Below are 27627 nucleotides of genomic sequence, written 5' to 3'. Positions count from 1 at the left end.
TCAAAAATGTCGATCAATTGCTCCTAAATTCATTTTGGATTCTACTGAGTTTCCTGCATTGTCTTCCTCAAGGCAATCTTCATTTTTATCATCTTGGTCTAAACATCCTGCTGCTTGGCCTTTGGCACGGCCATCTGTTTCAGCTTGTGCAATCTCAACCGCTTCTTCCTCTCTTCTACTCTCTCCGCCTGTGCCTCGCTCTCTTCCAGCCTCTCCGCCTGTGCCTCCTACTCTTCCAGCCTTTCCGCCTGTGCCTCCTACTGGTCATGTTCAATTTCTTGTACCTATTGTTTCTTGTATGCCTATGGTTCAGTTCTTGCCATTCCATTCTGTTGCTGTGTCCTATCCTCCATTTTATGTACCTGTTGTTCCACCATTTCTACCTGCTGCTGTTTCCTCTCTACCAACATGCAGTCGGACAGTTGTTGCATGCACTCTGCCAACCCACTCTGAACCAGAACCTGCTCGCACATCCCCAGTCCATTCTAAACCAAAACCTGCTCACACATCCCCAGTCCACTCTAAACCAAAACCTGCTCGCACATCCCCAGTCCACTTTGAACCAGAACCTGCTCGCACATCTCCAGTCCACTCTGAACCAGAACCTGCTCGCACATCTCCAGTCCACTCTGAACCAGAACCTGCTCGCACATCTCCAGTCCACTCTGAACCAGAAGCTCCTCGCATTTCCTCAGCCCAGTGTCGGCCAGCATGTGCTTCTAACAAACTTGGAAAGGCAAGAATTACTAAAATAAGTAAAAATATTTTTTCAAAATGTGACAAAAATATCTATGAAAATGTTATTTGCAGCATTCCTACAACAAATAAATTTGCAGTGTTACTAGATGATTGTAAAGAAGAGAATAGGACAGATATAGTTTTGGCTCTAAATTAAAAAAAAAATATCATTGGAGGAGGTGCTCAAAATTTCTCATATTCAAAGACTTGTGATTATTGTGGGAAAACTTATATGTCCAAGTCATCATTTTCAAAGTATTTAAGAAAATATAAATGTGTAGAACGCGTTGAGAGTACTTATCCTAAAAAATGTGAGGTATGCTTAAAATTTTATTCCCCTAGATCCTCTTTTGCAAATCATTTAAAACGCTGTAAACCAAAGATTTGTGATGTTTTACCAAAAAGCAATTGTAATAATTTATTGGAGGCTAGTGTTAGCTCTCAAGCAGAAATTGTAAAAAAGCCCAAATTATGTTTAGTGCCAGTCAAAACAACTTTAGATAATCAGCATTTAACTGATAAATGTGAAAATTCTCCCCAGTTGTGTCTAGAGTGTGGTAGATTTTATAGTGGTAATGAATATTTTAATGAACACACAAAAAGATGTACTAGTGACAAGAAGCATGAATTGTATTTTTGTACAGAATGTGATAAAGCTTATGTTAGTGTATGGAATTTAAATAAGCATCTTAATGTTGTACATGACATTAAAAACATCAAAACTTATTCTTTCAATTCTATTTCAAGTTTTAAAATTTGGTTAGAATCTGAAACTATTGGTACTCATACTTATTTTAAAAAATCAACTGGGAAAAAAATATGTGGTGAGAAAACATTCTATTATTATTCTTGTCAATTTTTTCATCCGTCATATCAATCAAGGATTAATTCAAGGGCAGAGCGAAGCGGTAAACGTAAAAATAAAAAGGGGGTAATTCCTTTCAATATAAGTTGTCCTGTTAAGATCTGTGTATGTGAACAAAAGAATTTGATATTGGTTACATATTATTCCAATTCCTAACCATCAAGTCAGTTACGAGAACACTAAATATCACCCCCTTAAAGAAAGTTCACGCGATTTAATTAAATCTTACTTATTACTTTCCTTTCCCATTTCAAAAATTGTAATTTATTACGTGGCGATGTAGGATGTCGAGATAATAGAAATTTTTTTCCTACAAAGGAAGCCTTCATATCTCGTAAAACTATACAGAATTATTTAAGGCGCTTACGCAATTCAATTCAGCCAGCCAATGATGCTATTTCTGTTTCTTGTATAGTAGAGGAATTAAGGAAAGAGCCATACAATCCTATTTTAATTTTTAAATTGCAGAAGTCAAAAACAATTTGGGGCCCAGCACATTTAGATAATTTGCCAAACTATGAAAGTTCTTTTGTATTAGGTTTACAGACGAAAGCACAAAAGGATATATTAGTTAAGCATTCAGATAAAACTCTTTGTATTGATGCAACTCATGGCACAAACTTTTATGACGTTTATCTTCTTTCTCTGCATGTTCAGGATGAGTATGGTCAAGGTTATCCAGTTGCACATTTTATCACTAATGATTTAGATTACCATACCTTAATTGCTTTGTTTTCAAGTTTACACTGTTGAATTCCTGACCTGAATGTAAATACTGTAATGACCAATGTTGATGGTTATTCCTTTAAAGCATTTAATTCTGTATTTGGTCCAAATATAAAGCATCTACTATGCCAATGGCACGTTTTTCGCGCTTGGAAAAGGCAGTTATCTTCAAAAGTATGTGATAAGTTTCGCCGTCAAAAAATGTTAGACGAGTTATTAAAAATAATAAAGGAAGTGTCTGAAATAAATTTTGAAAATAAACTTTTAATGTTTATCGACAGCAATTCAAATGAATGCCAAAATTTTATTGATTATTTTGTTAGAAATTATTCTTCGAGAAAAGAATTATGGGCAACCTGTTTTAGAAAATTTCCACATGGTAATAGCAATACTAACAATTATTACGAATCTTTTCACAATCAGTTAAAAACAATATATCTTGAGCGTAAGTATAATAGGCAGTGATCTTGTTTCAACTCTTTTGAAAATGGAAAGGGATCGATTTTTAAAATATTCGTGTAATGTTATTAATAATATTCCTACTCATTCCAAGTTCACTAAAACTGTTAAAGATAAACATGACAGGGCTGTAAAGATTCAGAATACAGATCTCATTGAGAGGTTAAATCTCAATCTGTAAAAGGAAAGATATATGTAGTAAGAAAAATTGCAGATGCTTGTATTTTATTGGATCATTGCAGCTTTAAATGTACAAATATTAATTGTGCGGCATTGTGCAGTCATTTGTATCATTGCTCTTGTGAAGACTGCAGTAATTTGTGCAAGCACATACATAAAATTCATTTAATGTCTGCCAAACCTAATATGTACACAACTGATGATTTTTATAAATTTGATGAAGAAAATAGTATTACAATTAATTCTGATATTTTGAGTGAAAAATTAAATCCCAACATGTTATCTACTAATGAGAAGTGCAGATCGAAGGAGGCAGAGTGCAAAAAGTTATGTTCGGAAATATTAGAATTAATAGAAATTCCACAGATTAAAAAAATCATGTTAAATAATGTAGTTAGTTGTTTGAATAATTTAGTAGCTGGTATGCGTGGGGTTTGAATCTTAAAAATAATCTAGCTTCTGTTACACCTAAATTATATGTTGCACCTAATCAAAAAATTAATCCGCAGATTAAGTTTTTTAAAACTTCTCATAGAAAAAAAAGGAACTGCTCGGCCCGTGAAAATTGCAATAAGAAGCAAAAATTAAATGAAGCACTTCTTTATGAACCTAATAATCTTTTTGAGAAAGAGACAGATTTAAAATCCTTTAATGTTAAAAATTCTGAATGTGTTAATATTGATGTGTTTCATAGATTTAATAAGTTTAATGTCACAAATCCTACTGCTACAATATTAACTATTAATAATATTGATCTTTCATTTTATATGTTAAAATCTTTAGATCCATTTGTTACTGTCAAAGAAGAAAAATATCTTAAATCAATATCGTCAAATTTCAAAAAAGGTTGGCTATATGATTCAGTCATTGATGCATTTAATTTTGTATTAACTAGAAGATTCACAAATTTCAAAGCTGTAGAATCTTTACACTCTCATTTGATTTTTAATCAAAAAAACATCATTCAATTTCCTTGGATTCAAGAAATAGGAAATTTTGATTTTCTTATAATTCCCGTAAATTTAAATTCCCATTGGACTTTAATTATAGCTGATTTGAAAAATAAAATATTTGAATATTTTGACCCACTTTGTTATAAGCCAGATAAGGATACTTCAACATTAATAAACCGTTGGTGTACAGTATTAAATAATTCGCTTAATTCAAATAGCCACTGGCAGATTGTTTTTCCACCTCATGTAAAACAAATAGATGATTTTAATTGTGGTGTTTATATTAGTTACTATGTGTATCAAAAATTAAACAATTTATCATTGACTGAAAATTTTGATATAGTTGCTTTTAGAGCATTAATGTTTGTACAAATAACTGCAGGCTTAAATTTTTAAAATGCTAGTTTTGTTTTGAATACACATTTTCAGCATTGTATGCTCACTATATTTCTTTAAGTAATTTTTAAAAAATGGGAATTGGACTAAACACTATTAACTTTAACTTTAAATTAATAAAATTCCCAATGGTTGGGTTTAGGTGATTGTCTAGACATTTTCTGGCTTTCATTTAAGCTCTTAACTTTTAGGAAAATTCCTTGTTTATTTCAGTTTCAGTAACAATCAAATGCGAATTATCAATGTTGCATTGGTGTAAGAATGGAGAACCCGACTTCCTAGTAAGTATGTGAAATTTAAATCTGTAATATAAATTAAAAGATTATGATGTGAATTCTAGATATTGAAATGTGTGCTTTGAAGGGTTTAAAAAATTGTTAGCTATTCATGTTGTTGCTTATATTATTAAAAATCCCATTTTATTTATTTTATCTTCTAATAAAGGAATAACATTCCCAATGGTTGGGTTTAAGTGATTGTCTAGATATTTTCTGGCTTTCTCTTCAGCTTTTCACTTTTAGGAAAGTTCCTTTTAATATTTTAGATTCAGCTGAAGTAATCAATTCTCCATTGAAATTGGAATGTAGAACTAATTTTCATGGATGTTCAAGAACCTTTTAAATATGCAAAGCTTTATTTAATGTAAGCTGAAATGTACTGTAAATTTTTTTGAGTAATAGGAAATGAAAATTCAATTAAAAGTGTTTTTCATTTGCATCTGAAATAATCCTCTTATAGGAATTAAAAATGTAATCATTTTTTATTAAAATTGTTGCATTTTTTTGTTATTTATAAACTTATTAATTAACAGCTAACTTAAAAGCCTTATTCACTTTCTTAATCTTATTTCTAGATATTTTTGTTGTTGTTGTCTTTGTTTTTGGCAATAACCTTTGAATATTACTACAACATAAAATAATTGCTTTCAATCTTCAGTGAGTTTTTAAATAATTTAAACATGCGTTTCAACAATATGTTTGTGTACATACACACACACACACACACACACACACACACACACACACACATACAAGCCATATAACATGCAAAAATGCATTATGCTTGTATGAAAAAAAAAATGATCTTTCTATGTTTTGCTATCATGTTAACAAAAGCTGAAATTAATAGGTTAACTCTCACAAAAAAACTAAATCTAGGAAAATGTAATTCTTAACATGTATCTATGAAATAAAATATGAAACATATTTTTTAGAAGAACAAATGCAAGAAAAGGATTTCTGTAACTTAAAATATCTTTTATTAATTTGATAGTTATAGTCAGCTCAATGCCTTTGGAGTTTTCTTTGACCTATTAATGTTTATGATTGCAATATAAATATTTACTGATATATAAAATGAGATTTTATGATTTGAAATGATAATGTTTTAGAACTCTAAATATTAATATATAATCAGAATTTGATCATTGTAAAATCAAGTACATGTAAATAAAGTATAAATGCCAAAAGGTGTGATTTTATACATCTAAATTTAGTAATAAATTAGACAATAAAAAAATCATGTTGGAATTTAAAATTGTCAACTTTATTATTTATTTGATGTCTTTGCGGACATGGCTGATTTGTCAGGATATTGGTTGTACTTAATTTCAATTATATCTCATATTTGACACTGTAGGTCAAATGATGTGGGCTGTAGAGAGTTAACACACATTCATTCATCTTTATTATTATTATAATAGATATTATTTTTTAAAAAAATGGATCAACAGTGATAAATCTTGTGCCTCCTCCTTATCTGACGATAAAATAATTTTAATAGTATGTAAATATATAATATATTAAATGAAAAAAATGTTTACTTTACATCAAATGATACTTAGTTATATATTATAAAAGAACCAATAAAAAAAAGAAAGAAATGTATTTTTATGATTATGAGAGGTGTCTTTTTTTTAAAAAAAATTTAAAATCTAGAAAATACTTTATTTAAAGATTTATATCAGTATATGTTTTGCTACCTGAAGTATACAAGGAAGATTGGCAAAAAATAATTACTCCTCTTTTATTTCAGTATAATGTAATTAAGTTTATATGTCTGCACTATTCTAAATGGTATGGCATGAAATAAGAAAAGTGAAATATTAAGAGAAAACTTCTGCACGCATGCTAACAAATAACAGAAATGGGACTTAATTTTAGAAAATATATTCTCATAAACACATCTATCAATAATTATCTTGTAAAAATGTTTATATTAATAACATAAAATTTTAATAAAATCACTAAGAAAGAGACTACATATATATATATATGTTCATTACTTTTTAATTTCTTTCAACACTCAGGATGAGAAACACCATTAAATAATATAGAACATTATTAGTAATAACAATTTTTGTGTATGGCAAAAGCAGTGGTAGTGATAATCATTACAATAACTTTATTTGCTTTGAATACCATTTTTGATGAGAATTTTTAGAAATATACAAGTATACATTTATCATACAAGTTTGTAATTCTATTATTGAATGATTTTAGAAATTTGAGGGAAGAAAATGTGAAAAAAATTATTCATTTTTAAGCTATCACATATCTTATTCCTCAAAACAACAGTCTGAGCCACAGTAAATATGTTAATGGTCCAGTAGCCATAACACTATATAATAAAATTGTAAATAATACATTTTTACTGTAATTTTTAAAATTCATAATTATACTCTTTTAACAGATCAAGTTCAGTAGAAACTGCATGGTATCAGAAATATATAGGGGGAAAAACATTTTAAGGCTATTTAAAATCCTTGGAATCATAGCTTTATTCATTTCTTGAAATTTTTTCCATAGACATAGAATGCATATTTCGCAGACAGATTTGAAACTTGAAATATAAAATTATTTCCTTATTCTGAAGTAATTATAGATATGAGCAATTATTTTCACTTGACATGAAATAAGTTCACTGTCAGATAGATAATTACTGATATTCACCTTGTATCATTTTGAAATTAATACAATTCACAACTTATTTCCTGAAATAGGAATGAGGGTAGTTGAAGATGCCTCGTGCAAAGAAGGAAGCATTGATATCAGTTTGTCCTTCTTCTTTTATATGACATTTTTGAAATAGGCCAACATTTCCAGAAAGATTTTTTTTTTTGTCTTCTATATAAACCTTGTTTAATATGAGTTTGATATATTTGTTATAAAGAATGAGTGGAATTTATGATAGAGTTAATCACTTTGCAATGCAATTGGAACAAGATTTTGTATAAATATTTCAAATAAATTATTGAATCCATGAATCAAGAATCCTTTTAATTAAATAAATGTTGGTTTGATGATACCTATAATTTGATGTCACCTAACTGATACTGATAATTTGATTTCAGCTAATTACATATTTCATTGTTTTTTATTATGTACAAGTTAAAATTTTTGAATGTTGATTCCAAAGAAATATTTCACCCTATGAGCCCTGTCCGCCCGATATCGCCCCATTCGATAGGCGCCTTAAGGCGCCTATCGACTGGGGCGGTCAGGACTCATAGGATTAAAGCAGATTGTAGGTAAAACTGCTAATGCAAAATATCATAAGTGCATATATGTATTGTAAAGTATAAGCATATAATTTAAACGCATCAAATATTTTAATAAATTTAACCTTGAAGTTATGACTAAGATAGTTGTGAAAGGATAAAACTACAGGGTTGTGTAAAAATACTTTTTTTATGCAAAATAAAATTTTCTATTTATAAAGTCTACAATAGAATAAGAATTTCAGAAAAATAACTTTAATTTAAAAATTATCTTTATATAAGAATTTAAAACAGGGAACACATAGTAATATTAACTGTTACTGAATAACTATTACTTAATTATTGCATAATTTAAGCAAACAAAATTAATTTATAACGCAAGAAGTACTGAAAATTTCGAAATGGAATTTTATACTCACTTATATATAAAAGCATATTAGGCCCAAAATTTTGAAAAATCTGTTTCCGTAATGGAAAAATTCCGTGATACTAACACTATGTTAATCATCTTTATTAATTACTTTTTAGACCTATATAAACCTGTTTTCTTGAATAATTTTCATCGACACCAAACATAACATGAAAAGTCATAAACATCACGAAAACTTAGATTTTTATTTTCAGAGGCCCGTATATGAAAGTAATGAGAAACCGTATATGCATTTTTGGAGATAATTTCTTCTAACGATTGAAACCAGAATTCGAATAATAACATAAAAAAGAAAGGATTACAATTTTAGTAATAAAATAATCTATCAAATTTAATTTATTTAAATTGTTGCGACTTAACTTATTGCATTTATATGTATGTTAAAATAAAGACAGATAGTTAATTTCCTGATGGACTCAGTTCTAAATATGATACGTATCTATATTTTATGTGCTGAATCTTTCTATCACAATTCATCTATCTAGCTTTTTATGTTTTGAAATAATCGTGTTCACCTGCACCTTTCAGTAAAATCAATTTTATTTCCAGTCAATTCTTTAATTTTTCAAGATTTTAATGTTACAGTAATACTTTTTATTACTTCAGTCATTTTATTTATTTTCAGGCACTTAGTGACTATACTAAATACATTTATTTTCGTACATATTCATTGCTATTTATTTTAATTAGGAGAAAATTTTCAAAATAATAACTAATCAAGTTTAATAAATTGTCATGCACTCAGTTTTTGAATTAGAAGTATGAATATTCTTTAAATTTTCTAAGCCTTGCTTGTGACAATTCTTTAGAATACTCATGCTATTTACATTCTCTCTCATCTTCTTTCATTTTCGTAGCTCTATTTTTATAAAGTTGGTGGGAAAATGACGGAAGAGCTGTATTTTTTATTACTTTATTGCTTAGTAAACAAAATTTTTCAACGTCTTCTAGTTTACCGACTGAAATTTTTAAAAACCAAAAATGAGAAAATTAAAATTCGCATCTTTGCAAATATTATCTTCATAACCTGTCAAATAAAAAGTGAAATTTTTTTCTGAAGAGACAAATATTTGCATGAAAATCAATTTAAAGTATTAATTTAAAGTTTTATCATTGGTTTTCAAGTATTACGATTTCTTCAAACTTCCACATCATATAAATGGAGATATTTTATTGTAATTCGAGAAATTTTGTCGATTTTCACTGTAATATTCATACTAATCAAAGTATTTTTTTAAGTCGCTATCTTAACTTCAAAATAAAAATAAAAAACGCAGCTAAACTTAATGTTAATAGAAATAGTCTCATTGAAACTTTTTCATATAATCTCTAATAATGATGTTATCATCCCTCCTCCTACCACAAAAATGGTCCTTAATAAAGGTCGTATACATCACGAGTATTCAAATTTTTATTTTCAGAGCCCCGTAAATGAGACCATTGTGCTTCTTAATACAGCTATGCAAACTGCGTATGTATTTTAGGAACGGTTTCTTCTACCGATTGTACCCCGAATCCAAAATATAACAGAAAAAAAGGATTGCAATTTTAGTAACAAAATTACCTACCAAATTTCATTTATTTTGATTTCAGTTATCGCATTTAGATATTATTTAAAATATGACGAGGAACTATATTTTAGGTGCTTTCTATAAAATCTTATAATCTATTTCTATACGTTTTGTACTTATCGTGTTCACCTGTACTGAAATAGTCGTACAGACTTCCTGAGCATGGATTTCGTTCAAAATTTGATATAAATCTACACATTTAGTATAAAAACCATGCACCAAATTTTATAATTCTCGAAAAAATACATAAATAAATAAAATAAAATGTAAGTAAATTGAAAGTCATGATTTTGATTACTGTGTAGGTTTCAGATCTTCCTGAGTTTGTAAACAGGTTTTTAGAACATGATAACTGAAAAAGGATTTGAGCTACATGTACGAAATTTGGTGCATGGATTTTATGTTAAATTTGAAGATTTCATTAAAATTTTGAACGAAATCCATTCTTAGGAAGTCTGTAGGGCTACTTGAGTACAGGTGAACATAATAAGTAAAAAAGCGTAAAGAGTTAGATAATAAGGTTTTATATAAAGTACCTAAAATATAATTCTTTGTACATCACAAACATAAACAAAATCCTACGAAATCAGGTTTTAAACACTAGCAATAAACAAATAGCCAACATTAAAACAACAATAATAAAATATTTATTTATTTTTTAATTAAAATGTTTTTCTTCTCATTAACGAAATAAAGAGTAAGTATTATAATCTTTAAAACATTTGACTTGAGATTTTGACGAATGTCTTCGTTTTAAACCTCAATGAGTACAAAAGAAGAAAAAAATTGGTATAAAGTTTCACTGTTTGTTTGTTTGTCCTGGAACGCGATAACTCAATAGCGCTTTGAGCTCGACAAATGAAATTTGGTTCGTGATATTTACACCAAATTTGTTTTCTACCAAATTTTGATCGAAATCCATTCAGATATAGTCTGTCTGTCCAGCTGCGCTAATATAAATTAACATGATAAAAGGAATAGAGCTAAATGGATAAAATTTGGTACATAGATTTAACATTTTATATTTAGATATCTATCTCATTCGAAACCAAATCAGTCAAGGGGTTGACCGTCTGTTGTTCCATATATTAAAAATAGAATTTTCACAAGCACTCTATGAATTTGTGACAACAGTTGTAGTTTTGTATAAAATTTTGTTTTCAATGGATTTTGGAAAAAATTCGTCTCAAACCCAAGTTTATTTTTCGGTTTCTATTAACAGCATGCTATGGAGTAATCCTTCTAAAAAAACCGTCGAAAATCACTCGATAGATTCAGTAAAAACACTAAATTTACACCAAAGATTTATATTTCATAACCGTTCTTTGCGAACGTTATAATAAAAATACAAGCCTTTATCCAAGATCCGCAATTTTATGTGGGAATAGGGAAAGAGATGACGCCCTTATTAAAGCATAACGATGAAGTTTTGGGAAGATCACTCCAGCTGGCTTATTTAATTTCAAAATAAGATTTAATTTAAAAGAATGTTTTTTATTAGACAGGGCCCTGTCTATATAGTTTACTAGTATTCTTAAGTCCAATACTCAGATTGTATTACAAACTTTCCATATCTTTACCTTTACTTTAAAATTACTTTTTACCCGATTATCTGAAAGACATTGTAATGTTTCCTTAGTAAATACCCCCCTCCCCCATCCTCGTCCTCAAAAAAGTCACAAATGTAAATGTCCTAATTTTGGGTTAATTCCGAAATACATTTTTTTATATTTCGGAAGAAAAAACTTGGTTTTTAAAAATTATTGGAAAAATAGAATATCTTGAAGTATTTATTTATTTGGAGAGTTTTAAAATATGTTGCAGGTTACATTTTCATATGTTTACCTTCATTTTCAGAGTTATTTTAAACAAATATTGTAACAATCAGTAATTAATAAATGAAAATGTTTGATATTTATATTTAAAGAGTCAGTTACAAAACAAGTATTGAAATAATACATATAATTATTAGTATAATCAAAAATATTAATTTATTGTCATCGAAAGATATTGTTCTAAACTAATGGAGTTTGCTGAAATTTTTAGTTTTAAAAACTTTGTTTCTTGTCTATAAATAATTTAATAGATAAAGCTTTATCAAAGTAGATGTTAAAAATATTAGATATTTTTGATTAAAAGTCGACATTCAATTGTTTCTTTGACGATCTATGCCTTTTTTTGCATGTGTTATTCATTAATTTTTTAAAAGAAATTATAAATTTAAGGAATTTGTTTTTAGTTTCATTAAATAGTTAAAATTAATTGACTATGAGTTATTTTATTGTTTGAATTAATCACATGATTATAAATTAAATTGGAAAAAACTGAGTATCAAAATTTTTATCTCGAATTAAATCATCGAAATCTTCTGCCCGGCGTGTAAAATTTCAATTTATTCTGACTTTCCAATTATTCTTTTTTAAAAGAAAAAAAAGTCCTCATTAAATTCACAATAATATCACTCATCCATTTGGCTTAACTACTGTTGGCTTCATCTCGCTCTCCGGTATTTTTTTTTTTTTTTTTTGTTAAAATAAGTATTATCTACTTAAGAAGTGACCTTTTTTTACTTTTTATAAAGATATATACGAACCCTCAATCCTTATGCATGCGCAGAAAAGAGGACAACTTCGTCACTTTTATTTATTATACGAACCCTCAAGCATAGCCACGCCTCCTCCAGGATGATTGACACGGACAACTTCGTCACCGGTCTGGATAGTTTTCCTACCGGGAGGCTCGTTCCCTCGTTTGAATTTAACTTCATTTCAATGAAAAATAAGTATGTATTCATAAAAAAATTTTGAAAACCTGATTCTCATCTCTATAAGTTGTAACTCTGATTGATTCTATGCATAAAATATTGATCCACCGCCTCTTTCTCTATACATATAACAAAATATTAATTTTCATTTCTTCCAAATCTTATTCTTTTTTCAAGTATTAAAAAATCTTTTATAATTATAATAGTTTCCCCTCCCCAAATCTTTGGGTTTTTTAAATTTAGCTTTTTAAGTGTAAAAAAAATCTTTTATAAGACTGCACCATAGTAAGTTTAATCCGTAACCCCCGTCAAACCAATTAAAAGTTTTTTGTACGCTTATCATATGACGTTCGAAACAACTGCATGCTTCTAACTATGCCACGCGTGCAGTTGCGGCTTTTTCTCTCTCCCCACCTACGGTTATAATGGACTGCTTTAGCGTCAGTGCGGCAGACATCTGCACTATTGATTTATCTCTTTTCTACCGATCAGTGCGTCTCGAAATCTAGAGCGGATGGTATGCTAATCTTAAACATGATGATACGCAATTGTTTTCTTCGTATTTTCAATTCATTCTTTATTTTCTCTTCATATTTCATTTCCTCATCATTCTGCATTCAGACAATCAATACTTCTAAAGCGGTAAGTACCCCCAAGTTTTTTAATACTGAAGTCTATGATATTGGTTAGGCAAGGCTATTTATTTTATTTGAAATTTTTAATAATTTAGTGTTACAGATGTTAGGAATTTAAATAATTTAATTTCGTTTGATCAAAATATAGAAATTATGTGTATTCTACAATCATTTCTATGACAAGTTTCATTTACTTATATATCCCATGGCTAGCATATTAATTTTAAATGTTTTAATTATATGATCATATGGCTACCATTATATGATCAAATTTATGTAAGAACCTAAAGTTTTCTTATAATTTACAATAACCAAGTAAAAATTGTATTCATTGAAACAAACCCAGATTCATTGAGAAGGTTTTGGTATGATACTATGAAACTGTTTGTTGTGCTTGTGTTTTACATAAAAAATATTTTTTTTTTTCTTCTGCAGATTGTTTTTGCATAATATAACACTTACGCAAGAACTTAATCCATTTTTTCGTGAAACGAAATAACTGATGATTTTTAAATAAGTACTGTTTTAAGTAGGGAATGTTACTGAAAGAATTTGAAACCATTAATTGTGTATAGTATTATTGTACTTGTGTTGTCGATGCAAAGTCCCAATATCCAAAGTATGTTTTTGAACTTCATGATTCTAGATTCAATGATCTACACTGTCAGTGTACTCAAAAACCCACAGATGTTTTCCTTTATTAATCATTTGTATCCACTGGGGTACAAAATCCTTAACTCTTTTGATTCACTAAGAATAATATCCAATTCTAATTTTTTTAAAATTGATTCTAGCATGAAAGTAATTTGGTTTTCAACTTATGAAGTTGAAATAATAGGCCAAAGTAAATTTTTGTAAATTTTTATCAAAAAAGTTTGTTTTTTAGTATTTATTTTGTAAAAGTGGCTGCAATCAAAGTATTAAAAAAAAGATGACTTATGAATTCTTGATTTTATATACTATTGCTGAGATTCAAATGAAATTTCATTATTTATTAAAGTGTAATATAAAGCATAATCCAATCTCAAGGTTAAAATTTTTGCTTGTGATATTTTTGTCTTAACGGGAAGCTTTTGTAATGGAAATTTAATTGAAATGGATACATTTAAGACAAGTGTACATAAAAGCCTAAAGATTTGCACTGGCTTGAAAATGGAGAAGAATGTACAGGTTATTCGTTAATTAATTCCTAATTTGGAGACTTTGATAACTAAAACTTTAAAAGTAATAAGTCAAATTTCACATGCAGATTAAAAACTGCATAGGAAGTTAAATTTTACGCAAAAAGTATTGAAAGCTGATATAATCTTAATACCAATAAAATTCTTCCTGGTTATATATGTATATGAACATGTCTCACATCTCCTTTGAAACAATTGTATCAAAATCAGCCAAATTTTGCACTCTTATTATATATGACATGAAAAAGAAAACTGTCAACTTTTCAAAGTATTCATTTATAAAATTGATTCATTATTCATTTATTAAATATTCATTTGATTCATTATTCATTTATTAAATATTCATTTGATTCATTATTCATTTATTAAATATTCATTTGATTCATTATTCATTTATTAAATATTCATTTGATTCATTATTCATTTATTAAATATTCATTTGATTAGAAAATAAGAAGTTATTTTTTTATACTGTCTCTACCAGTATTTTTTTTTTTATTTCAGTATGCCTGTTGACATTACTGTTATTTGTCTTAAAGTAGTGGTTTACTAACGTTTAAAAGCTAGCTTAAGTAAATTGCTTAAATGGAGACAACTTTTATACTATTTTTATATTTCTGAACAAAATTTGTAGAGCCAATATAAGAAATGACTAACTTACAATAAAAATTAGTCCTTAAATTTTTTTAAAAAATTTCTGATTCAATTGATATTTTATTCTTAATTAAAAGTAGACAATAAGAATTTTGGACAATAAATGGTATATTGTCTAAAATTCTTTTGTCTTCTCGTATATTTTACTCAAAATTTTTATATTGAAAATATTATCCAAGAAAAGATTTTTATCTTAATGACATATATACTGAAGATCAGCAGGTTGTATTGAAACTGTTGATGATGAGTCTAACGACCCTGATGTGATTAATTAAAAAGTTAGTTTCAGCAAGTCAGATTTTTAATTAAACAGTTAGTTTCTGCAAGTACTATACTATATTTTTCATTCCTCTGTATGCATTTTGATTACTGGGACATTAATAAAATTTTGGATATTATGTTTTTTGTGTATTTTTGATCTATCATGTCTTCCTAAGTTTATAAACGAAAATTGGTTACATTCCATCATAAGTTTTAGCTGCAAAGGCTTACATACATTTCTAAAATTTCATGCATGAGAAAGTACAGATAGGCAAACCATTGATGGATGGTCCAAATTTGATAATCTAGTTTTGATGCTATATCCATGTACTGATATTTATCAATTTAGCTCTATTGTGTATTTATTTGTGTTAACATATATTCGGACAGACAACATCCTCTGAAAGACTTCTTTCAAAATTTGTTAGGAAACTAGAAATTTGAAAAGATAATGTACCACATTTCATACACTTAATTCAGATCTGTTATTATATTGAGATGGACAGACATAATTTCAAAAATAGACTTTTATACTCATGGAATTGTGTAACATGAAAATTCATGAAGTTCTCCTGTTCCAATTATTTGATGATTGCACAATTTCTTCTTTGACTTTTTCTGAGATCTTAATTAATATTTCTTGATATTTTAAAATGGTACTTTTTAATCTTTTATCATCAATTTCAATAATAAAATTTTTTCTACTTGAATCTGGTACACTCTGAGCTTCTGCAGATGCAGGTAGCAGAGAAGTTGAGGCTGAAACGAAGGAAAATTTGAATAAAATTCAAAATTTATAAATAAAAACACCATTTTGCTGTTTTTGGATATTTAACTATTTAGATAAAAGCAAGAAGACATAAAAGAAATCTTTCCTTTACAGGCTGATTTATTTCTGAATCATTTTTACAGGACTTCACAAATAAATTATTTAACATTTTTGACCAAGAAATCATGAAAAAATGATTGATTGTTAAAATGCGGTATAATGTATGCAAAATCAAGTCTTGTCTTCTTGTATGTAATTGCTTGCTTGATAATAAGATGCTATTGGATATTATTCCCCCCCCCCACATAGATCGTTAAGTAATGGTATTTGTATTGTCTAACTGCACTGTTATTCTCTAATGATGGTTTATTAAATTGACAACAGAGGCTGTGAGATATTTATTGAGGCATATTTGGGTAACTGAAAATGTATCCCATTATAAGAATTGTAAAGATAAAAAGGGGAATTGTTTAATCCTTCTCTGCAACCCAAACACTGAATGGATATCCAAAATAAAAGCATCGGACTACATGTTTTAGTTTTCCTCCATCACAGATCGCAGCTCAGAGCTCGTTTGTTGGTGTAGCTATAGAAAAGCTATCAACTATAATTATTTGCCCATGATATTGAATTATTTTTGGATATAAAAGTACTACTCATATATGAAAAACTAATACTTTGATGATTGAAATTCAATTACTTTGAACTCTTTTGAGACTAATCAGTATAATTACAAAATTTTAATGAAAAAATTTTTTTGCTTAAGATTGGAAGATATTATTATTAGTAAAGGGTTTCCCAAAATTAATGCATGATTTGAATTTGCCACTATTAGTGCAGTAAAGTGTCGGCAACCCAATTAAAAACCATTTGCTGATAAGGTTAGTAAAAATGGTACTTGCCCAATAGAACAACATATTAACGCAAGATTTGAATTTAAAAAAAAACAACAACAGGGGTTTTTCCCCCCTTGAAATTGTTATATTTGTATTGAATCTTAAAGATAAGGTTATGCATAAAATAACACAAAGGGAAAGTGGCCTCCACAGCTATGCTGGCACATACACACTCGTTACTCGAAGTTTTCCATGATCATTTTGCATAAATGTAGCTGAATTTTGTTAATGCAGCATTGAATTCTTCCTTCATGCTTGTGGGCTTGTTGGTATAGATCTTTGATTTCAAATTACCCGTTAAAAAGAAATCCAATGGTATTAAATCACATGATCTAGGGGGCCAATTCTCAAATTTTTGAATTGTGTCCGCCAGACTTTTCATTATTTTTGAAATATTATTCAACAACGAATACACGTTCTAGCGTGTAAGGCTTCATTTTTACTAAACCTAAACTGTCAAATGGTTTTCTTAATAATGTCTCTAACATTTTATTGCATGATTGGTGGCAAATACAAATCCTGCTTTAGGTTTGGGACATCCTTTAGTAGTAAAAATTACTTAAGTTGTAATTATTAGTATAAAATAGCTTTGTCTCGAGTGTGTTATTATGTGTAACTTGACTGATTTGTAGGTAAAAGAATGAATAAATAGCCGAAGTAAATGAGTTACAATTTTTATTTTATATTTTTTCATTACATTTTCCCAAATTGGAGGTTATTTCTAATATTTTCTTATCAGCATATTTTTTTTTTAAATTTTATGTTTTGTTATTACATTATTTTCTTTTAGTGGGTCACTATTTTATTTTAGTGATTAGTTTGAATTTGATTCTTCCTGAACATTAAGGATAGAGAAAATCCATTTGTAATGAATCAAAATTTCTAATGTTATTGTGGAGTTGCATCTAAGTAACTATTTGTGAAGAAAAAATTGAGATAGTGTTAAAAGCACAATATCCTCTCTAGAAGGGCACATCATCTAGTTAAAAATATTAATTGAAATTATTTTTATTAACACTTGATTACTTGTTTTATCTATACTTATAATAAAGCTCAATGTGTGTGTGTGTGTGTGTTGGCGCTCTACAGGCCAGGTCATTTGACATACAGCTACCAAATTTGGTACATGTATGCCTTAGAGGTCGTGAATGTGCACCTGGGGTCCCTTTTTTTGAAATTTTAATTATTGATTAAAAACTAACTTTCCCGCCAGAAAAATCTTTCATTTTCCCCACTGCCAACTTTTCCGCCAAAAAAAAATCTTCCATTTTCCCCACCGCCAAATGAGTAAGGCTTCAGTTTTCTTTTCTCCCAACAGTAATGAGGCTAGGGTTAACATTTTTCGGCGGATTATTTCAAACGATTCTGTTTATTTTCTTAATGTTTTATGCATTTAAAATTAAACATTGTTAATTAATCGATCTTTCAGATTCATTCTGAAGTACTTTTGAATTAAAATAACACAGAATAAAGGAAATCAAAAATGTATAATCTGCATAGCGTTACCCCAACTGGCGTAGAAAAATTCACGCATTTGCGTTAACGTAACTGGCGAAGAAAATTCACGCTTGCGCATTGTGTTCTTATTGTTGCCATGACAACCATTATCAACGGATGATTTAAATTATTTTTAGGTTAGTTGCATGCTTTTGTAAGTAAATTGTATTTATGTTAGTTATATATTTTTTGTATATGCTTATAGTTTTAAGTACATCGTTTTTTAAGTAGTTTTTTTAAACCTGTTTTCGACGATTATTTTAAACGATTCATTTTATTTTCTTAGTGTTTGATGCATTTAAAATTAAACATTGTTAATTAATCGATCTGTTCATGAGGAATCGGCGAAAATTTTGTTGACAAATTCTTGAGATATTAGATAAATTAAGAAAGATATTCTTTAGTGCCCATAAAGTTTAAACGCTCAGTGACTCTATTATCAGTAATCATATTATTAAAAAAAATGCTTTGTTTCTGTAAAAAATATTATTATATTAATTGCAGATTAATCATTTACACTTTAATTTAAACCATAAATTCGACGAGGGGTAACAGGAAATTAGAGAGATACATATCACGTTATGACTGAAGGCATTTATAATATTATGAGTGAATTATATGACTCTCAAAATTTGAAGTTTTAAAATATTTTGCTGAAAAATCTATTAAAGTTGGAATTGCGTAAAATATTTAATGGTACGACCGGAGTTTAATCCCCTGCTTGGCGCAATTTTTAAAATTCGCCAACAACGGCCTTGCGAAATGTTCAAAAGCAAAGGAGCAGATGTTCAATTATAGTGCATAATAAAGATTGCCAGCTTTGGCGCGTTATCGCAACTTGGCGAAGAAGGGGGTTAAACTCCGGCTCAACCTATTTAATTATTAAAATTTAAACGAACATTAAGTTTGGCGAACCAGCTGGTCGCCGAAGGCGGCTAGTAAAAAATAAAACTTGTGTCACTTCTGCGGTTGTATTATAGCTATTATTTTCATTGCAAGGACACAAGAGTGAAGTTCCCGCTGTATCCACAAGATTCGTAATCTCAATTTATTCCATTTATGCACTTGATGACTTTCTTATTAAATGCCAAATTAGATGTAACAACTGTAACTTCATTCTGGGTTGAAAGGAAATGGAGAGGGAGCAGCCACACTCTTCATCCCTGCGAAAATGCTTTTTATCTGGAAAATCGTGATGCAACTGAACACCAGAAAATTGTATAACAATTGAATGCTAATGATAAAATTAACTTTTGAGTATCTCTCTATTAAAATTACTGAGAGAAGAGCCAAGGCATGCTATAAAGGCAGAAAATGTGTCTTTAGCAGGAATTATCAAAATTTTGATTTTAAAGTAAGCAAGAATTTGATGTTTTTGCCTTGGTAATTTTTTAAAAAATTAGAGAAGAAATGATTTTCACACTAACAGAAAATAAAAAGTTTACTTATATTAACGTCCCGTTTTAAAGCAACACTAGGGCTATTTTAAGACGGACCTCGTAATTTTGAACCGTGATCAGATGACGAAGATGGCACCTGAGCTCGCACCATATTTTCAATATTATATATTAAAAGAAACCTAACGATGAATGTGATTCTACTAATGAACCTTATATGTATTATGAGTATATTTAATTCATTACACAAATTTTTTCAGTTGAAAAGTGTTGAGAGAAAGTTGCAGCTAAATCATTTCCAGTTTCAGAATAAAGGCCAAACTTCAGGAGAGATTATCGAAAAAGAACTGGGCCAATGTGTAATGAAGAGAACGGGTGTAAGGCTTCTGAAGTAATGAGTGAATGTCTAATGAAATTTAAAATTATTTTGCTAGGACTACGAGACGAATAAAAAGAGATTGAACTTTTCTTCATGCACTGATCTGGATTAAGCGATTTGTCACCCAAATCAGTTATCTTTAAAAAAAATTCACTCTTTAGTTGTGTCATGGTTTTAACCTTCATCTTAAACACGAACGAGGCATATGTGTATCGATTGCCGAGTTAAAATTAGTTCCTCTGTTCTGCAACTGGAGGGGGGGAAAACTATGCTTTCCATCCCTTTATTCTCAATCTCTTTCAGCAACTAGTATCAATACCCCCAATTAGTTTTTATGTTAAAGCTACATTATACATATTTAAATGAATACACAAAATAAAAAAATTCTTAGCCTTGCTGGGCCTTTAAGAAATCATGAATTGATTTTAAAAAATAACGGGACACTGAATTTTATCATACAATCTCATTAGAGTTATTATGATTATATGAACAAAAAATTTTACCTTTTCAGACGGAGAAGACAGAAAAAATATTTGCAAAAAAATACAAGAGGGCAATCCAGGAGGCCAAAATGGCTGCGGAAATGGCGGATGAGGAGATTTCCAGTTGTTTTTTTTTAGCATTTTTGAAGAATTTTATTTAAAACGAGAAACGTCTTTTCATAATTTTGATTTATTGCATAATCTGTTACAATTATCTGATGCATCAGTTCTATGGCAATCATAAATATGTAAAAATACCCAAGTCCGGAAAAATTGCCGACAAGAATGTTATTATCTATAAATTAGTACCTTATATCTAGCCTGATTTATAATAATAAATGAAATTAATGAAGACTTTTATAAAAGCATAAGTTCTTGAATAGAGCAATTGATTTCTTATAGTTAGTTTAAAGAGTCATATTTTGGCCATTTCTCTTATTTAAATCTTAGTTAAATTATTTTATTAGATATGTATTATTATATCTTCTTAAGCTGCAACATAACGGATGCAAAGAGCACTCATTAATTATTGACATGTTCATTTTGAGCAACGGCTAGAATAATCTTTCTTCTTTATTGTGTCGCTAAAGTAATTTTAATGTTACTTAGAATTATTTTGCAGTATTAGATACTAAGTAATTTCCAGTATTTTTTATGTATAAGAAATGTAATACACAGTTTTAAACGATTTTTTAGGATGTTAGTTCCATTGTTTTTAATTTAAATTTCATTAGAAATATATTACTTTTTCTTGAGAAAAAGTCGGTAAAACTATTTTCAATAATACTAGTAAACTTTATTTTCAGGAATACCATGTAGGATCCAGGTCTTGGATACGTGGCCTTAGATCCTACGACGTTTCTCATCCGGTATGTTATACTTCTTATGATTGAATCTTTTGAATTATAAATAACCGGTAATATGTGAATACCTGTGAATATATGACCGGTTTTGTCACCCAGAACATTTCTTGTCTATTCTCTAAAAAATGTACTTGTGTATCAACCGTATGCTTTGGGTGAACAATAGTTACGAAAGATCCTGTTATCGTGCCATCTTTGGAAAATAATCACTGTGAAGCGTTTAATACACATGTGCCAGAAAAATAAATATATATTTTGGCGTTTTTCCAAGATTAGCTGAAATCAGTTTGACACGGAACTATTAACTGTAGTCAAAAGTTCACATACCGAATGTCATTTAATCATTACGCGTAAATGTATTGTTTACATTTTTGCGCCCCTTTAAATTCCCACTTCCGGTTACAAAAAATCAACTTCCGGTTTATTAATTAGGCTGTAACTTTGCTTCTAATTAACGTAAAAACAAAAAAGAAACAGTTCTGGATTCGTGACTGTTTAGGCTATAAAATGAGCACATAATAAAAATTTCGATAATTTTCACGAAAACGCTGATTTTAGGGTAGGCACATACCTTAAAATTTACATTGAAAGGGAAATAAGACTGTGATAATGGAAATGACGCAATCTTGTTTGAATTCTCGATTAAAACCTGCACGAATTGTCTCACTATAACTTTCTCGCATACTCTCTAATAAACATGTTATGCTAAAGAACGCCTTTCATGACATTGGTGTTCAATAGTTAGAAAATATTAAATTTGACGTGAATTAATCATCTTTACTGAATCTGTCTTGCCATCCTTAGCGAATTATTTGGCGATTAATCCTTGGCAGTTAATAGTACCAGAAAATAGAATTTGTGTTTTAGACGCGTTTTCCTCAACCGACTGAAACAAAAATACGACAGAAAACTGCACTTGTAGTAATAAAATCCCATATCTAATTTGCTATATTTAAATCATTGTGTATTTGAGTTATCAAGTTTATATGTTTTCGGAAGTACAGACCGACAGACAGTAAAGGCCGTTTAGTTTTAAAAAGAGATTTCAAGGCTTTGAGAATTATATGGAAAGTATCCGTCCCATAGATATTTTCGAAAAAATCTCTTGTTTCTGGTAATGCCTTTTAACTTCCCATCCCCGTCAAAAATGAATTTTTATTGACGATTTTCAACTTTCTATAGGACAGTGAAAAACTTTATAAAATCGTCAGTATTAAAAAAGGAAATTCAGATTGCTGATAGAACCAGGAAATCAGTAATATCAGGTAAAAGTTGGAAAATTTTTCCGATCAGAAAATATGAGTGGCAATCATAAATATGTAAAAATATCCAAGTCCGGAAAAATTGCCGACAAGAATGTTATTATCTATAAATTAGTACCTTATATCTAGCCTGATTTATAATAATAAATGAAATTACTGAAGTCTTTTATAAAAGTATAAGTTCTTGATTAGAGCAATTGATTTCTTATAGTTAGTTTAAAGAGTCATATTTTGGCCATTTCTCTTATTTAAATCTTAGTTAAAATATTTTATTAGATATGTATTATTATATCTTCTTAAGCTGCAACATAACGGATGCAAAGAGCACTCATTAATTATTGACATGTTCATTTCGAGCAAAGGCTAGAATAATCTTTCTTCTTTATTGTATCGCTAAAGTAATTTTAATGTTACTTAGAATTATTTTGCAGTATTAGAAACTAAGTAATTTCCAGTATTTTTTATGTATAAGAAATGTAATACACAGTTTTAAACGATTTTTTAGGATGTTAGTTCCATTGTTTTTAATTTAAATTTCATTAGAAATATATTACTTTTTCTTGAGAAAAAGTCGGTAAAACTATTTTCAATAATACTAGTAAACTTTATTTTCAGGAATACCATGTAGTGTTCCTGGATAAACCACCATCCAGGTCTTGGATACGTGGCCTTAGATCCTACGACGTTTCTCATCCGGTATGTTATACTTCTTATGATTGAATCTTTTGAATTATAAATAACCGGTAATATATGAATACCGGTGAATATATCACCGGTTTTGTCACCCAGAACATTTCTCGTCTATTCTCTAAAAAAATGTACTTGTGTATCAACCGTATGCTTTGGGTGAACAATAGTTACGTAAGATCCTGTTATCGTGCCATCTTTGGAAAATAATCACTGTGAACCGGTTAATACACATGTGCCAGAAAAATAAATATATATTTTGGCGTTTTTCCAAGATTAGCTGAAATCAGTTTGACACGGAACTATTAACTGTAGTCAAAAGTTCACATACCGAATGTCATTTAATCATTACGCGTAAATGTATTGTTTACACTTTTGCGTCCCTTTAAATTCCCACTTCCGGTTTATTAATTAGGCTGTAACTTTGCTTCTAATTAACGTAAAAACAAAAAAGAAGCAGTTCTGGATTCGTAAATGTATGGGCTATAAAATGAGCACATAATAAAAATTTCGATAGTTTTCACGAAAACGCTGATTTTAGGGTAGGCACATACCTTAAAATTTACATTGAAGGGGAAATAAGACTGTGATAATGGAAATGACGCAATCTTGTTTGAATTCTCGATTAAAACCTGCACTAATTGTCTCACCATAACTTTCTCGTATACTCTCTGTAATTCTCTACAAATAATACTCATTTCTTTCTGGTGAACACCATTTTATTTTCGGACACATTTTTTGTGCCACTTCATGTAGACTATTACAGATTAGGACACCTTTCACAATTGGCGCCACGTCTAGCTCAGAGAATCGTTCTAACACACACTCTACGTTCTGATACAAAAAAGAATTAACAACAACTTGGTACTCGACAGATACGCCATCTATCGTCGTGAAGCTGTAACATACTCCCCACCTTGAAACCCCAGGGTTTCAAGAGATTACAATGCTGAATAACATAAACAGTATTACAACTTTTACACAAATCTAGTAAAAAAACACACACAAGAAACATAATAATCAACATCTTTAAGAAATGAAAAATCAAAACTTACAAAATTAAATATAACAAACTAATTATGTTCCATAGGCAATACACAAATTTTAGAAATGGCTCTTTTACAAGTACTAGACTGTGTCTTAATCTTAACAACACGAATTTTCTTATCATCACCACAATAAATTTTAATTATCCTACCCATAGCCCATTTATAACAAGGCAAATTATCTTCAATTAATAACACTAAATCTCCTAATTTTACATTATTTTTGTCAAACATCCATTTAGATCTCTGTTGTAATTGACTTAAATAATTACGATACCAAAATTTCACATATATTGTACAAGTCTAGTTACCTTTTGCCATCTCTTGAGATGACTTTCTTTTAAATTTGTCAAATCAGGCTCATTCAAAGAGGTTAAAGACCTATTTACTAAGAAATGTGCAGGAGTAAGAACCTCAAAATCGTCCTCGTTAGCTGACAAGGGGCAAAGTGGTCGAGAATTCAAAATTCCCTCAATTTGCACAATTACCGTTAAGAACTCTTCATAAGTTAAGTTTATTCCCTTAACAACTCTTTTTAGATGGTATTTAAATGACTTTATAGCTGCCTCCCAAAGACCGCCAAAGTGTGGGGATCTAGGTGGAATAAATTTCCACTCAATGCCTTCTGCAGCTAAATATCCTGTCAGCTTTTCATCTGGTTCTCTAACCATTTCATAAAGTTTTTTAATTTCTCTGTTAGCTCCTACAAAATTCTTAGCATTATCTGAAAACAGTTTCACACATTTACCTCTTCGAGCCATGAATCGCTTTAAAGTCGCTATAAAGGAATCAGAAGTCAAATCTGAAACAATTTCTATATGAACAGCTTTAAAACAAAAACATACAAAAATACAAATAGAAATTTTCTGTAAAGCACCTTTACGCTGAGCCTTATTCTTAATATAAAATGGCCCACAGAAATCGGCACCAGCACAATTAAAAGCAAAATCTGGAGACACTCTTTCCTTGGGCAAATTGCCCATGATTTGAGTAGGTGCAATTGGTTGGGCTTTGAAACAAATGATACATTGATGAACGATTTTTCTGCAGCTATTACGTCCATTTAGAGGCCAAAAATTTTCTCTAACAAGATATAGCAAGGAAGAAGCACCAACATGTAAATATTTATTATGAAAATGTTCTATTATAATTAGAGTTAATCTATGGCCTTTTGGCAAAATTATTTGATGCTTTTTATTAAAACTAAAATTACTATTACCCAACCGTCCTCCTACTCTTAACAATCCTTTAGAATCCAAGAAAGGATTCAAAGTTTTTAATTTACTACCAGGAGGCACACAGTGGTGTTTTTGGAGACTACTGACGTCTTTGGCAAACTCTTGGATTTGGACATTTTTAATTAAAAATGTCTCTGCATAGTTTAATTCCTCAGCATTCAGTGGACCTGTTGTCTTCGCTGCTCCTTTTAGGTTCTTGACAAACCTGAAAACATAACTTAAAATACGAACAATTTTGCTATAATTATTACTTATATCTAATATACACTGTAAAAAACTAGGATTATTACAAATGGAAAGATTAATCATAGGATCATTATTCAGTTCAGAGTTCTTTTCACCTCAAGAAGATATTCACCATCTGCGACACCAGGATCGTCATTGAAGTTTGGACAGCTACTAGATGAAAGAAAAGAAGGCCCATTCCACCAAATGTCCAACTGTTGGATCTTTGAAGGGAAAACTCCTCGTGATATCAAGTCCGCAGGATTCTCAGCAGTATTTACATAATGCCATTGGAAGTTCTTAGTATACTCTTGAATCCTAGCGACTCGATTAGCCACAAAAGTTTTCAACGATGTAGGTGGAGTTTTGATCCAAGCAAGCACCACAGTGGAGTCCGAGTACAAATGTACTCCATCAATGTCTAGTTGCAAGGATGACAGAACCTTAACGATAAGCTTGGAAAGCAGATCCGCTGCACACAGCTCCAAACGTGGGATACTAATTTCTTTGTTGGGAGCCACTCGAGATTTGCTGCATAAGAGTGACACCTTTATCTCACCAGACCTTGACAAAGACCTGGTGTAGACGGCACAACCATCTGCATTTTTCGAAGCATATCCGAAGCCTATCAGGTCTACTTTCAGAACTTTAGAACATAACACATGACGATCTATGTTTACATTTTTCAATTGACTCAGTTCAGAACTAAATTTTTCCCACTCTCTATTTAAGTGTAAGGGAACTTCATCGTCCCAATCAATTCTCAAAATCCACAACTTCTGCAAGAACATCTTCGCTGTGATTATCAAAGGTCCTAAGAGGCCTAAAGGATCAAACAATCTGGATATGTCCGGTAGCATTGTTCTTTTTGTTGCAGGACTCACAATTTTTTGAACACTAAAACTAAATTTATCATTTTCAGGATTGAATTGTAATCCCAAAGTTGTTGAGTTGGGGTTATCGAAATTGTATTCTCGGTCCGACGTTGGAACTTTTTGTAACAAAACAGGATTATTTGAGCTCCACTTGTGAAGCTCCATACCAGCTGATTTTAACAAATGTATTAACTGGTTTTGTAGTTCAATGGCAGAAGATAAATCCTCGGTACCACTGAGTATATCGTCCACGTAAAAATCTTTGCCAGCAGCAGCGGCTAAAGGATAATTGTCCTGTTCATCACAGCATATTTGTTTTAGTACTCTGGTCGCCAAATATGGAGCGCATTTGGTTCCGTAGGTAACAGTGAGCAACTTAAATACACGTAATTTCTCATCCTCTAAATCCTTCCATAAAATACATTGTAAATCACACTGATCTGGATGTATCCAAATTTGACGATACATCTTTTTTATATCAGCGGTGAAAACTATAGAATGTTTTCGAAACCTCAACAAAATAGCAAACAAATCATCTTGGACAACAGATCCTGAATACAAATTATCATTAAGCGATTGTCCAGATGACGTTGCCTCTGACGCGTTAAAAACAACGCGTAATTTTGTAGTACTACTTTCTGGCCTAAAAACGCCATGATGAGGCATAATGTACTTTGGAGTTTCGCAAGTTGCCTGCAT

General features: G+C 29.9%; 1 protein-coding gene across 1 annotated transcript; it reads right to left on the bottom strand.

Annotated features, from left to right (window-relative positions):
* On the bottom strand, window positions 1–27627 carry LOC129959396 (uncharacterized). The gene is made up of 10 exons (XM_056072215.1): window positions 26958–27627; window positions 26170–26876; window positions 25810–26023; window positions 25468–25599; window positions 24902–25368; window positions 24454–24493; window positions 16018–16071; window positions 534–746; window positions 363–485; window positions 1–260 (listed from the first exon to the last, which is right to left on the bottom strand). Exons 1-10 carry the CDS (start codon window positions 27625–27627, stop codon window positions 1–3), a joined length of 2880 nt encoding a protein of 959 aa, XP_055928190.1.

The sequence above is a fragment of the Argiope bruennichi genome, chromosome X1 (assembly GCF_947563725.1).
Source record: "Argiope bruennichi chromosome X1, qqArgBrue1.1, whole genome shotgun sequence".
NCBI classification, from domain to species: domain Eukaryota; kingdom Metazoa; phylum Arthropoda; class Arachnida; order Araneae; family Araneidae; genus Argiope; species Argiope bruennichi.
The sequence above is the reverse complement of the archived record's forward strand: the minus strand, read 5'-3'. Positions and strand labels throughout refer to the sequence as shown.